Here is a 15,077-nt window from a genome sequence, read left to right as displayed (position 1 = left end):
TCCAAGTTTGAAAAGGGTACTGCGAAAGACAGCTGCAAAACAAGTGTTGTACTGTACTAAGCCAGACATTCTGAGATACAAGGAATCTCAGACGTACTTGCCCTGAATGTACCGCTGCTGTTTCTGATATCTAGTTATATGATTCATGCGCCATTAGGCGCGTGGGCCGCTACTTTCCTGCTCCATCCTCCTCCGTTTTAACTAACAGATTGTAGCTCTTCCCAGCAAGCTCTGGGCAGTTTAAATGCAGTTTAAATGCAATGGAGGTCCAATCAGCAGGGCCTCAGCTACTTTCCTGCTCCACCCTCCACTGTCATAAATATGAGTCAGTTGCCAAGCGTCCGAATTTTGATCACCTGACCCTGGGGATGCTGCAACGGTCATAAGTGTGAAAAACAGTCATAAGTCCCTTTTTTCACTGCTCTTGTAACTTTGAACGGTCACTAAATGAACTGTTGTAAGTCGAGGACTACCTCTAAATGGAGTGAATTAGCTTAATTCTGTACCATGTTTACTACTTAAATCTAAAGAGCATCTATATATGTATATACCTCTGTTTCTCTTCTGAGCACGTGTGCCAAAGTAGTTCACGTATCTCTAATGCAGTATTTTTGCTAACCGATAGGAAAATATTTCTGGTTTCCAGTTTTAAGTTATACAACTCTTTTGTCTTTTCACTGTACAGTTCAATTTGTTCATACTGTGCTACAGTCCTCTTTTCTAACTGTACTTTCCAGGCCTGGTTCAAACTGAAAGAACGATGTCTTCCTAAACTCAAGCACGTTTACCATCTTGAGAGGGAAGTGGGTTTGAAATTTCTCAATAACTGCCTGGGTTATAAAGTCACACTTTTACAACCCATGAGAGTGAATAATATCTTTGGTAACTTTTTGCCGAGAGAGATGGGTGGTTAAGAAATAGCATATACAGGTAGTCCTCACCTAGAGTTCATTTAGTAACCATTCAAAGTTACAATGGCACTGAAAAAAGTGACCTAGGACCGTTTTTCACACTTTAGACCGTTGCAACATCCCCAGGGTCACGTGATTTACATATGGATGTTTGACAAGTGGTTCATACTTACGATGGCTGCGGTGCCCCAGGGTCGTGTGATCACCTTTGTTGACCTTTTGACAAGCAAAGTCAATGGGGGAAGCCAGATTCACTTAACAACCGTGTTACTAATTTAACTACTGAAGTGATTCACTTAACAAATAATAATAATAATAATAATAATAACAATAATAATAACAATAAATAACTACTACTACTACTATTACTACTACTACTACAATAATAGTAATAATAATAATAATAATAATAATAATAATAATAATAATAATAATAATAATAATAATAATAATAATAATAATAAAAAAGTTGGAAGGGACCTTGGAGGTCATCTAGTCCAACCCCCTGCTCAGGCAGGAAACCCTATACCATTTCAGACAAATGGCTGTCCAGTCTCTTCTTAAAAACGTCCAGTGTTGGAGCATTCACCGCTTCTGGAGGCAGGTTGTTCCACTGGTTAATTGTTCTAACTGTCAGGAAGTTTCTCCTTAGTTCTAGGTTGCTTCTCTCTTTGGTTAGTTTCCATCTGTTGCTCCTTGTCCTGCCTTCAGGTTCTTTGGAGAATAGGTTGATCCCTTCTTCTCTGTGGCAGCCCCTGAGATATTGGAACACTGCTATCATGTCCCCCCTCGTCCTTCTTTTCATTAAACTAGATGTGGCAAGAAAAGTCGTAAAATGGGGTAAAGCTCACTTAACAAGTTTCTCACTTAACAACGTAAATTTTGGGCTCTGTTGTCGTAAGTCGAGGACTACTTGTGTATATCAATAAATATGCTCTTCATTTTCACAGGATCGTGTAAGATCCCTGTAAGCTGGGATGCGCCTTTCCGACCCAGTTCCCACAAGTATCCCTTGATCATATTCTCCCATGGACTAGGAGCCTTTCGGTGAGTTTGTACAAGTGGGTGGAAAACCGACCAGTTCAGAAAGGCCAGGAATGGTTAGCTGATAAAAACAGAGGTTAGAAAGTTGGAAATATGAGAAAATGTGGATTATGTGAGGAAGATTTATAACAGATTAGTAAATACTTTGATTGTTATACAATTAATGTTAATGTGGGAAATACTATTTTTAATAATATGATTGTTATTTCCTGGTATATGATTCTATTCTGATAAGATTATTGTGAATGTGATGATTTTTATATTCTAATACTTGTATACCTAGACAACACCCTGTTCAATACAGAAATGGAATTTTTGAGATAATAATAACAATAATAATAACCCCCCAGCCTGTCCCCCCCCTCTCTCTTTCGCTCTTGCTCTGTCTTTTGCCATTTCCAAACCTCCTTTCTGACTGTCACTAAATTTGGGCAGCAGTGACCAAAAGTGGGTGACCAGTTTTCTTGCTGAAAATTGGTACTGTACGAGCGGTCCTTTAACGGCTTTTCAAAGTTTCGATGGTGCTGAAAAATAGTGACTTACAGTTAATCCTCATACCTAAGACGGTTGCAGTGTCCCTGTGGTCACGTGATCACAGTTCAGGTGCACGGCTGCCAGCATGTATTTACAATGGGTAACCTGTGCCAGGGTCACACGATCCCCATTTGCAGCCTTTCAAAGGGGCCCCCCCAACAAGCAAAGTCAATGGGGGGGAGTTTGATTTGCTTAATGACCATGACAACAAAGCCATAAAATTTAGCGTGTCTCACACAATGTCTATATCACTTAACGACAAAAGGTCCCAACCCTCAATTGTGGTCATAGTTGAGAACTACTTGTACTTTCATTTTGCTTAGACCTAGTGCAGGGGTAGGCAACCTTGGCTCTTTTATGACTCGTGGACTTCAGCTCCCAGAATTCCTCAGCCAGCCTGGCTCAGCTTGGAAACCTCTCCCTTTCCCCTCAGCATGGCTGGCTCAGGAATTCTGGGAGTTGAAGTCCACGAGTCATAAAAGAGCCAAGGTTGCCTATCCCTGACCTAGCGTTTTTCAGACTTGGCAACTTTAAGATGTGTGGACTTCAAGGAATTCTGGGAGTTGAAGTCCATATATCTCAAAGATCTATGGAGATTCTCGGTCATCCAGGTCACGGTTGTCCCAAAGGTGCTTTTTAAGAGGCAACTGTTCTTCCTTTGTTTTCCTTGAAGACACTTCGCTTCTCATCCAAGAAGCTTCTTCAGCTCTGACTTTCTTGTTTTTCTTTGAAGACGTTTCACTTCTCATCCCCACCATCCAGTCAGAGCTGAAGAAGCTTCTTGGATGAGAATTGAAAAGTCTTCAAAGAAAAACAAGAAAGTCCTACTTGCCTCCTGAAAAAAGCACCTTTGGGACATATATCTTAAAGCTGCCAAGTTTGAAAAAGACAGTGCTGGAGGATACTTAATCAGGAAACATCTACAAGAAACATCTGGAACCCTGGAGCTGACTGAACAATAATCCTCTTAAACTCCACGTGGTACTTCAATTGTACCATCACAATTACTATCTTGATTTTTGTTACCGAATGCTGCAGACACTACTACCCCGTTGTTTTTTCTTCATCTTTGCTGATGTGTTTGTTTCAGTACCAAACGATTTAAAAGGAGTCGCATTCCTCAGTTTTAATTATCTGCTTTCTCCTTCCATTTTCAGAACCGTGTACTCAGCCATCTGCATTGAGATGGCTTCTCGGGGCTTTTTGGTGATGGCGCTTGAACACAGGTGAGATTGAATCCCTTGGGAGAAGACATTTTAAGATTAGATTCGTGTATTTATGGTTTTTTTTTCTAAAAAAAATATGCCTTTGATGCATCTATCCCTATCCTAAAATTCTGCTTCTTGATAGTAATGGCCGTCATTTTCAAGAAATCATTCTTGTAGTTTCATAATAGGAAGGATGTACGCTCGCTGCCTTGAGCGACTTTTACAGTAATAAAGGCAGAATAAAAATCAAATCAAATCAATCAATAAATGAGGAAGAGGGGAGCTGGGATCAATCAGTAATGATGCTCAACTCATTTATTTTCAGTAATTTAATTAATTACCCTATCTATGGGTACTAGGCCTGGATGCAAGTTCCAGAAATCCTTTCTTGAGTTGTTCTTTGATTTCAGAATTATACCGTCAAGAAGCTAAGATTAGATCAGTGGTGGCGAACCTATGACACACGTGCCAGAGGCAGCACTCAGAGCCCTCTCTGTTGGCACACACACCACCTCCGCCAGCAGCAGGTCCATCAGGCCGCCACCGCTGCCCAGAGCAGGAGCCCCACCCAGCACAAAGGAGGCGAAGTGGCCAACTAGCAAGCTCAAGTAGAGGTGGTAGAGCAGAGGTCACCAACCATTGTCGATTGGTGGACTGGAAGACAAGGGAGGGGGAAGCATTTTACATGTGTGCATGTGCGCACGGGGCTGCGAGCAAGCACCTGCTGCAAATGGGGCGGGGCTAGTGCCTGCGTGATACTCACTAGCCCTGCCCCGTTCTTACATGGTGCAGGGCCTTGTATCTGCACCCCGCAGCGCGGTGGTGGCCATTTTTGTGCCTTGCAGCACGGTGGCCCATTTTTGTGCCCCCGGTTTTTGCGTGCCAGAGGCGGCACTCAGAGGCGCCTCCTTGCCCCCCCCCGAGGGCACCACAATGCTGATGCGGCCCTGGCACTTTGCAATAAATAAGTGGGTTTTGGGTTGCAGTTTGGGCACTCGGTCTCTAAAAGGTTCGCCATCACTGGATTAGATCATCCCTCCTTTCCAGGAAAGTATTGTCACATAGAGCCCAAGGAAAACTGAGTAGAGATTTTAATCACACATTGAAACCTTTTTGACTTCAGGCAGGCGTTTTAAAAAAGGAGAGGAACTGAAGGAAATTCTTTTCCTTCTTTGCATTCCCATCTGTTCTTGCCCCACACTGATGCTCAAGGTATCTGCTCTTTACAGAGACCGATCAGCTTCTGCTACGTATTTTTGCAAACTGGATCCGGAAGCACCAGATCGACCTGAGGCTCAGATGAATGAAGAATGGCTCACTTACCGTAGGGTACCCAGAGATCAGAAGGAATTTCATTTTCGGAACCCACAGGTATTTCATCTTGACTATCTCGGCCAGATAAGCTCCTTATGGTGGCCTTGAATATCACAAACTTCAGTTAATCTGATCTCTCTCTGCATCCTGTTGGGTTTAATCCTGTGTGTGCGAGAGACCGTTGAGGAGCAAAAGGGTAATGCAACCAAAAAGCTAAGACAACCCTGGGTTGTATAAACAGAGGCATAGAATCAAGATCACGCAAACTAGTACCGCTTTACAAAGCCCTAGTAAGACCACACCTGGAAGACTGCAGCCAGTTTTGGTCACCATATCACAAAAAAGACGTTGAGAGTTTGGAAAAAAATTCAGAAAAGAACAACTAAGATGGTCAAAGGCCTGGAGACTAAAACATATGAAGAACGGCTGCAGGACTTGGGTTTGGTTAGTCTAAAGAAAAGAAGAGACATGATAGCAGTGTTTCAGTATCTGAGGGGCTGCCACACGGCAGAGGGGGCCAGGTTGTTCACCAAAGCACCAGAGGGAAGGACGAGAAACAATGGTTGGAAACTGATCAAGGAGAGAAGCAACCTAGAATTAAGGAGAAATTTCTTGACAGCGAGGACAATCAACCAGTGGAACAGCTTTACCCCCAGAAATCATGGGTGCTCCATCACTGGAGACTTTTAAGAAAAGACTAGATAATCACCTGTCTGAGATGGTATAGGTTCTCCTGTTTGAGTGGGGGGCTGGATTAGATAGAAGTCCTCCAAGGTCCCTTTCAGATTCTATTCTTTTCATCTATTCAGTTCTAAATCTTTTTTCATTGCAGCTCCACCAAAGAGCAAACGAGTGCAAACGGGGACTCAAGCTGATCCAAAGTATCAACAGTGGCAAGGCCGTTGCAAACCTCCTGCACGCTGATTTTGACCTCTCTACACTGAAGGTAAATATGCTGCCCTCCACAGGCTCCGCCCCTTTAGAACATGGGCACAGTATTGAGATGAACGTAGAAAAGAGGTGGCACTCGGGTCACCAGGGTGCAATGCTATTTTTGTCAGATGGGCCGGTTGGACCTCCCACCCACCCACCCACCCGTCAACACAGCAGAGGTCTTTCTTAGGGGAAAGAATTTTGGAAACCGTCTATCAAAATTAAACACTATTGTATGAATGAATTGGAGATTCTCCATCATCCAGGTCATGGTTGTCCCAAAGATGCTTTTTCAAGAGGCAACTGGACTTTCTTGTTTTTCTCTGAAGACGTCTCGCTTCTCATCCAAGAAGCTTCTTCAGCTCTGACTGGATGGTGGGGAATGGAAGGATTTATATTCCTTGCAGACATAATTTTAAGAGAGTCGTTGAGGCCATGTTTATCTGTGTCCTCAAGATCACCTGAATAATGCAAATGGGTGTAGATCCTTCTTGGAACTGCCGAAAGGACTGTGTTGTAGACAGGAGATAGATCAGTGGTGGCGAACCTATGGCACGGGTGCCAGAGGCGGCACTCAGAGCCCTCTCTGTGGGCACGTGCACCGTCGCCCCAGTCCTAGGCCTTCAGCTGGGTTTTATAAAACCTTTTCGCTTTAGGCCTCCGCCGCCGTGTGCAAAAAAAAAAAAAGGTTCAAATCAGTCAATTTCAACTTCTTGCGGGAAAAAAAAAAGATCTTGGAAAGTTGAAATTGATTGATTGAACTTTTTAGTCCCACCCAGTCTGCCGTTACCACCGCAGCCATGCCCACCCAGTTGGCCACACCCACCCAGTTGGCCACACCCAGCCAATGGGCCACACCCACGCGGCACTCGAGGATGCATAAGTGGGTTTTGGGTTGCAGTTTGGGCACTCAGTCTCTAAAAGGTTCGCCATCACTGAGATAGATGATATCATATCCCTCCCCCTCTGTTGAGAGAAGGCTGTTCAGTTTTGACATAGATGGCCTCTTGGACCCCTCTTTCAAACCAGTGGTCCTCTCTGTCCAAAACGTGGACTTTGCTGGCTTGAAAAGAGTGGCCTTTATCTTTTATTGCCGAGGTCCCCAACCTTTTGGGCACCAGGGACCGGTTCCGTGGAGAGAGGTTTTTCCGCGGAAGGAAGGGTGCGTGGTTTTGTGTGCTTCCTGCATCTCACAGATGGGGCTTTGCTTGTTTGTGCAGCCCATTTGCTGGCATGCCGTGGCCCGATACTGGTCCACGGACCAGGGATTGGGGACCCCTTGTTTTATTGTATCAATGCTTTTTCGGTCTTGTACCTGAAATGTGTTTTCCTGACTATTTGAGACACCTTGCTTTTGTTTTGAAGCTGACTTGCCTACCTTTTTGGCAAAGAAGGAGCTTACATCTTTTTAGGGGCTTACCTCCCCCTTGCCCCCCAGTTTATAAATCCAAACCAGAGGTTGCAACTGCCTCGTCTCTCATTCCCAAAGGTATCCCTGTGATTTCAGTCAGCCACCAGGGGGAGCAGTGATGATCTCTCATAGAAAGCGAGCCCATCTTGTGCACATGGAAAGTATATGAGAACCGAACCGAAATTGATGATGGTGGTCATGATGACAACGATGATGATAGAAGAGAATATCTGTAGCTCAGGGTTGAACTGAGTTTGGTGGTTTGCTTGCAGATGTTTCCTTACCCAACAAAGTAAGTGATGTTGTTACCTGGTTATGAAACGTCTGCAAGCAAACTACCAAGCTCAGATAGCCCTAAGGCAGAGGTAGGCAACCTTGGCTCTTTTATGACTCGTGGACTTCAACTCCCAGAATTCCCGAGCCAGCCACGCTGAGGGGAAAGGGAGAGGTTTCCAAGCTGAGCCATGCTGGCTCAGGGATTCTGGGAGTTGAAGTCCACGAGTCGTAAAAGAGCCAAGGTTGCCTACCCTTGCCCTAAGGACTCCACAGTATTGTTATTATTGTTGGTTGTGTAGTCAGCCAGATGTTTAGACTAGATTTGGCACTTTTATCCACCTGTTGAAGCCTTTCCAAGGAACGGGGATAGGCAAATATTGCTGTTTGATGGTGTTAAAGGAATCATCGCGGAATGTAAGCTGGTCCAAGTAAAGCTGCCTTTTGCAATTGACCGATGGAGATTTTATCAATGCCTCGGTAACTATAATTTCTAAAAGAAAGAGTGAAGATAAAATAATTTTAGAGACAGCGTTCTGAACTTTTGCTTGGAATCTGTATATACCTATGTGTACATGTAAATGGGCATAAAGACATTGTGCATTACTATAAATCACCAGGAATTATTATTAGGGCTGGAAGATGTGTTTTAGCCTTCACCAACCTGATGCCTTCCAGAATTCTTGTAGTATAATTCTCTGAATTTTTCCTGTGGGAAGATTGAAATGGGTTGGGAATATAATGGCTAATAATAATAATAATAATAATAATAATAATAATAATAATAATAATAATAATAATAATAATAATAATAATAATAATAATAAAGTTGGAAGGGACTTTGGAGGTCATCTAATCCAACCCCCTGCTCAGGCAGGAAACCCTATACCATTTCAGACAAATAGCTATCCAGTCTCTTCTTAAAAACTTCCAGTATTGGAGCATTCACCATTTCTGGAGGCAGGTTGTTCCACTGGTTAATTGTTCTAACTGTCAGGAAGTTTCTCCTTAGTTCTCTCTTCCATACAAATGAGAGATCCTATTATTGATAGACTCCTGGATCTCTCCTTGTTCTTGTAAATGGATCCCCAGTCTGGGTTTTCCCTGACTACAGTTCCCAACATTCCTCATTACAGGTAGTCCTTGGTACAACCATTATAGAGGCTGCTCACTACAGCCTTAAGTCGAAACGGTCATAAAACAGTTTTTTTTATATTGGTCAGGTGCAATTTTTTGTAAGACTTTTTTTGCGGCAGTCATTAAGCAAACATAGCAGTTGTTAAGTGAACCAGTGATTCACTGTGGACATGCTATTTGCAGAAAACAGGAAGTAAGTTTAGGTTTTTGACAAAAGCGTAGTAAAAGAGTCACGTAACTCTGGGATACTGCAAATACCATAATGCAGTTGTGTTGCTGAGCACTGAATAAAGTCACATAACTGGGGGGGGGACTATTGTAAGGTCAGATCTGGGCTTTAATTCCCCTTTTCAGGCATAGAATTGCTAAGCAACCTATCGTAAGTTGAGGACAGCTGGCTGGGCTTCCTGTGAGCTGCAGTTCCCAGTAGCAGAATGGTTTCATTGCCATCCCTGGAGTCTTTGGAGATTCTTGGGCCATGGCATTAATGAGCTGGCTTCCTTAAGTGTCTCACTCCATCTCTTGCAGGACAATGTGGATCTGACCAAAGCCGTTGTCATGGGTCACTCTTTTGGAGGCGCGACAGCCGTGCTATCTCTGGTCAAAGAAACCCAGTTTAAGTGAGTATCTTCCAAAACTGCTTTAAAGGGATTTCTTCTTCATTTTTTTAAAGAAAATTGCAACCTCAAAGAGCTTATTGATAACAAATGCCAAACAAAGGCACCGTGGTGGCACAGTGGTTAGAATGCAGTGTTGCAGGCTAGCTCACAGCCAGGAGTTCAATCCTGACCGACTCCAGGTTGACTTAGCCTTCCATCCTTCCAAGATCGGTAAAATGAGGACCCAGATTGTTAGGGGCAAATATGCTGACATTGTAAACTGCTAGGAGAGAGCTGTAAAACATTATGGAGTAGTATACAACAGGGCTTTTCAACCAGTGGTACGGGTACCATCTATGGTACATTGGCACCTGGCAGGTGGTACGCGACCATCCTGGAGAAGTGGTAGCGGGGGAGGGGAATGAGCTGAACCGGTGGCAGCACCGCACAAGCCTGAGCCAGAGATGGCTGGAGCTGCAAGGCTGTCAGGGCTCAGTGGAAGCTCCAGGATCAGCGCCAGGCTCCAGCACCAGGCTCCAGCACCAGAAGCACCAGGATCAGTGCAAACTGATCCTGGTGCTTCTGCTGAGCCCAGAAGAAGCACCAATCAGCTGGAAACCAGCACTGATCCTGGCGCTTCTGCTGAGCCCAGAAGAAGCGCCGATCAGCTGGAATGTTGCAGCCTCTCCAGGGTCTTGTGATTTACATTCAGATGCTTGGCAACTGATTCATATTTATGACGGTCACAGTGCCCAAGGGTCATGTGAAGTGACCAAAACCTGCTGCAACCACCCAGCAGACGGGAATAATTTGATTTTAGAACAGAAACTATTTACCTTTATTATTGTGGTTTTTAGTATCGCCTGTTCACCGCCCTGAGTCCCGTAAGGGAGATAGGGCGGTATATAAATTTAATAAATAAATAAATAAATAAATAAATAAATAAATAAATAAATAAATAAAAACCAAACACCCCCCACCCCACCCCCGCTGCCAATCCTCAACAGAAATGCTCACAACAATGGAAACCTCGGACAGGAGGAAGAGCGCCCCCGGGTGGGCAGGCAGGTGTCTTGCTCGGCTGTGGCTTGGGGGGGCACTTTTTTCAGTGCCATTGTAACTTCGAACAGTCACTAAGCAAACTGTTGTAAGTCGAGGACTACCTGTACTTTATCACTTTTTTCCTTTTTTTTTTTTTTTTTGGTCATCAAGTTTTTGACACCTTGCTAGGGGAAGCCAAAGGGTTTTGGTCCCCTGCTTCACTAGGTGCCGTGTGCTTATTTTCCTCCTGTAGATGCGCAGTTGCCCTTGACGCATGGATGTTCCCTTTGGAGAACTCTGTTTACCCAAAAGTGACCAAGCCGGTGCTGTTTATCAACACAGAATCATTCCAGACTGCAGAGAGCGTGGCCAAGATGAAAAAAATCAGCACCACCAGCAGTGAAAGCAAGATTATTACAATCCTGTGAGTCTGCACAGTCTCCGACGGTGATCAACAATGCCTTTTGCCATAGTAGTGGAGAACGCACAATCAGAGGAGGTGTCATTCACAGATTAGACACACAGTCTCTCCCTGCAGGCTTGCAGTCTAAGAAGATGTAACACATGGAATGGGGGGGGGGGAAGGGGGAGGTTAAAAATAAGGTGGGATCTGAAATGAAAAGAGGGAAGGACCATTTAGGGGAATAAAAGGGGGGGGATCTGTAAGAAAAAGACGGTAAACAACAAAGAACAGCGTGGATTAGCAAAGCGAACAGGGTTGCGTCCTTGTAAGATAGCCACTTTTTTTGATAAGTCGTATAAAATTCATTTGGGATTTGGCCTAGCACAAAAATCAGAATCCATTTGTCTCAGGAAGTGAAATGAATGCAAAACTAGCCCCTTAAAACAGAGAGCCTTTGAAAGGGAGACATTACCAGATGGTTTTGTGTGTGTGTGTGTGTGTGTGTGTGTTTTCCCTCCCCGTGCTGGTGTTGAAAGATGACACTCTTGTAGAACGGGTTTTGACGCTCATTTCAGCCAGGAACGCAAAGGCAGCATCAGGTCTGCTTCTTAAAATAGCACTGGCAAAGCTTTTTGGGCTGATTTTTGAAGAAGATTTTTGCTAAATAAGTCTGTCCAAAAATCCCCAGTAGTGTTCCTTCATGTGAAGAGGAGAAAAACACACTGTTTCGCTTTTTTTTCCCTTTAAGCTCTGCTCAGTCAGGGTTTTGTCTAATCTCTCCCTCATCCCCAAAAGAACTCTACTCCTAGCATGGCGGAAGGGATGTCTGTTACTGCTGTGGTGTTTTCTTTTGTTTCACAAAGCCCCAAGAATGAACATAAGGCAGTATCCCTCCATTGCTCTCCAAGGCAAACTCTTGGAAGCTACACTAACTTCCAACCTGGGAGTTTCATGCTGAGATTAGAGAAAAGTTGAACATTTCAGATGGCTAAGTCCTCTTTCAAGCCGCTGGATTTCACAATATCTTTTGAAAGTCGAAATTGCCTACTGTGTGTTCTTTAATTGCCTAGGCTTTCTCATCAGACGTTGAAATGACCTTTTTTAATTGCTAAATCTGGAAGATGTCCCGTCTTTGGACTAGGGCATGGATAGGCAACCTTGGCTCTTTTATGACTCGTGGACTTCAACTCCCAGAATTCCTGAGCCAGCACAGCTCAGGAATTCTGGGAGTTGAAGTCCACGAGTCATAAAAGAGCCAAGGTTGACTACCCCTGGACTAGGGGATCCATTTTGGATCCTGTTCTTCTCCAGCACTGGAGATGGAGGATCCACCCATGGGTTACGACTGTATTCCTGCCCAATCAGATCAAGTTAGCCAAAGTTGCCACACCCGTCCTGGACCATAGAGATCCCAGTTTTTGACTTGATCTCGCCCAGGACAGACGTGAAAACTTGGCTCTTAGGCAGGTATAGTGCTCCATCGGGGGATCCTCCATTTTATATTTCTTTAGTTGGGATTTCACTCCTAATTTGATTTGATTTCTCAGTGATTCACTTTTAATGTTTCACTTTTAATGTTGATATACTTTCCCCCCCAGGGGTACCGTCCACCAGAGTCAGACAGATTTCACCTTCCTTGCCGGGAACCTTGTCAACCGGGTCTACAAGACAAGAGGTACCACGGATCCCTACGAAGGTCTGAATATCACCAACCAGGCTGCGCTTGCTTTCCTACAAAAGCATCTCCGTAAGTCAATATCATGAAAGTTGTTTCTTCCTCTAAAAGAGACATCATCCTATAAAGAACAAGACACCCATCAGATAACAAGTAAAATCAAACTAGGTTAGTGGGTGCGGACTGAGAAGAGTCAATTTATTTCAGAATAACAGAGTTGGAAGGTACCTTGAGGTCTTCTAATCCAACCCCCTGCACAAAACCTTACACCATTTCAGTTAAATAGCCATCCAATCTCTTCTTAAAAACTTCCCGTGTTGGAACACCTGCAACCTCTAGAGGCAAGTTGTTCCACTGATTAATTGTTTTAACAGTCAGGGAATTTCTCCTTAGTTCTAGGTTGCTTCACTCCTTGATCAGTTTCCACCCGTTGCTTCTTGTCCTGCCTTTAGGTGCTTTGGAGAATAGCTTGACTGCCTCTTCTTTGGGGCAGCCCCTGAGATATTGGAACACTGCTATCATGTCCCCCCTCGTCCTTCTTTCTATTAAATTAGAAATTAGACATACCCAGTTCCTGCAACCATTCTTCATATGGTTTAGCCTCCAGTGCCCTAATCATCTTTGTTTGTCTTCTCTGCACTCTTTCTAAAGTTTCAGCATTTTTTTATATTGTGATGGCCGAAACTGGATGCAGTATTCCAAGTGTGGTCTTATTAAGGCATTATAAAGTGATACTGACACTTCACATGGTCTTGATTCTATCCCTCTGTTAATGCAGCCTAAGACTGCATTGGCTTTATTTTTTTTGCAGCTGCAGCACATTGCTGGCTCATATTTAAGTGATTGTCCACTAAGACTCCAAGATCCCTCTCACAGTTACTACTATTGAGCAAGGTACCATCATTTCACCAGTTTGCTTTCTCCTAAGTGGGTGTGCTTACTTTGCATGGTACAGTAACTCTTTTATGAATGGGCAAACCCTTTCATGCTATTTCCAGAAAGTATCACAAGATGCCTTCAAATTCCAAATAGGTCACATGATGAAAAAGGTGCTCTATCTCAGGGCTTTTCAACCTTTTCACCCATTGTACCTCTTTTAGGATATGGCAATATCCAAGTACCACCAGTCGCCTAGCAAGGTGTCAAAAACTTGATGACCCCACCCAAAAAAGGAAAAAAATGATGAAGTGCAGGTAGTCCTCGACTTACAACAGTTCGCTTAGTGACTGTTCGAAGTTACAATGGCACTGAAAAAAGTGCCCCCCAAGCCACAGCCGAGCAAGACACCTGCCTGCCCGCCCGGCGGCACTCTTCCTCCTGTCCGAGGTTTTCATTGTTGTGAGCATTTCTGTTGAGGATTGGCAGCGGGGGTGGGGGGGTGTTTGGTTTTTATTCCCCCCCCCCGTCTGCTGGGTGGTTGCAGCAGGTGTTGGTCACTTCACATGACCCTGGGACACTATGACCGTCATAAATATGAATCAGTTGCCAAGCATCTGAATGTAAATCACAAGACCCTGGAGATGCTGCAACATTCCAGCTGATCGGCGCTTCTTCTGGGCTCAGCAGAAGCGCCAGGATCAGCGCCGAGCTCCAGCTGGAGCCTGGCACTGATCCTGGCTCTTCCGCTGAGCCCTGACAGCCCTGCAGCTCCAGCTGTCTCTCGCTCAGGCTTGTGCGGTGCTGCCACCGGTTCAGCTCATTCCCCTCCCCCGCTACCATTTTTCTAGGATGGTCGCGTACCACCTGCCAGGTGCCAATGTACCACAGGTGGTACCCGTCCCACTGGTTGAAAAGTCTTGCTCTATCTCCTATTGTATTTCACTGCATAATACGACACTAGTCTTTAGAACTTGGCACCACAGCTGCTTGATGCAATAACTCTTCCTTTTTTTTTTTTCATCTAGAACTCAAAGAAGATTTTGACCAATGGGATAATCTTCTGGAAGGCATAGGCAACTCGGTGGTCCCAGATAGCCCCTTGGCAAAGTCTACCCTCTAGGCAAGAATTATCTCTCCCCATATTGTTTTGGGGCATCTTCTAGATTTGTTTTTTTTTTCCCCTTTGAAGGGATGCAAAGCATCCTTGATATAAAATTGCTCTTCAGATGTTGGACATTCTGCAGAATTGCTCTTCACGATGATGGACATGTTCCTGAGATCTCCAGCTATGAAGGCTTCACTTCTTTAGGAAGCATCTGCTGCTTAGAAACATTTTGAGTTACCTTATATGTGCCTCTCCTTCTACCAGGACTACAGCAAGACCTTTAAGGAAAGGATGGATCTAATTGTGAGTGAAGACATTGAAATATGTTGGGGTGGGTGGGGGTGTAATCCTTGCACTTTAAAGTAAAATGTAGCAGGAAAGCCACAAACTCACTGCCTAGAATCTGCGGTCTGCTATCCTGATAGCATCCTTTTCCAACTTGCGTTCCGAAAACCAGAAAAGGAAGACCTACCATGGTTTAAAGTTGTTAATTACAGCTATGAAGCTGGATTGAAAAGATCCTTCTTTTTCAACTATCTTGTCAGGGTAGGCAAGAAGGAATATACTCAATGATATTGTGGCAGAAAATCTGTAAAGAATATACGCGAAG

The 15,077-nt window shown here is 44.2% G+C and overlaps 1 protein-coding gene across 1 annotated transcript in view; it reads left to right on the top strand.

Annotated features, from left to right (window-relative positions):
• Positions 1-14,859, top strand: part of PAFAH2 (platelet activating factor acetylhydrolase 2) — a 30,591-nt gene extending 15,732 nt beyond the window's left edge. The window contains exons 3-10 of the mRNA XM_015824979.1: positions 1,862-1,958; positions 3,647-3,715; positions 4,927-5,068; positions 5,844-5,957; positions 9,294-9,385; positions 10,659-10,829; positions 12,407-12,555; positions 14,388-14,859. Coding sequence (XP_015680465.1) covers positions 1,862-1,958; positions 3,647-3,715; positions 4,927-5,068; positions 5,844-5,957; positions 9,294-9,385; positions 10,659-10,829; positions 12,407-12,555; positions 14,388-14,482 — 929 coding nt within the window. The 3' untranslated portion in view covers positions 14,483-14,859. The remainder of the gene's footprint in view (positions 1-1,861; positions 1,959-3,646; positions 3,716-4,926; positions 5,069-5,843; positions 5,958-9,293; positions 9,386-10,658; positions 10,830-12,406; positions 12,556-14,387) is intronic.
• The last annotated feature ends 218 nt before the right edge of the window (positions 14,860-15,077 follow it).

This window comes from Protobothrops mucrosquamatus, unplaced genomic scaffold (genome assembly GCF_001527695.2).
Source record: "Protobothrops mucrosquamatus isolate PMUCROS unplaced genomic scaffold, P.Mucros_1.0 scaffold_197, whole genome shotgun sequence".
Taxonomy (NCBI): domain Eukaryota; kingdom Metazoa; phylum Chordata; class Lepidosauria; order Squamata; family Viperidae; genus Protobothrops; species Protobothrops mucrosquamatus.
This window is presented reverse-complemented; position numbering and strand designations above follow the sequence as displayed.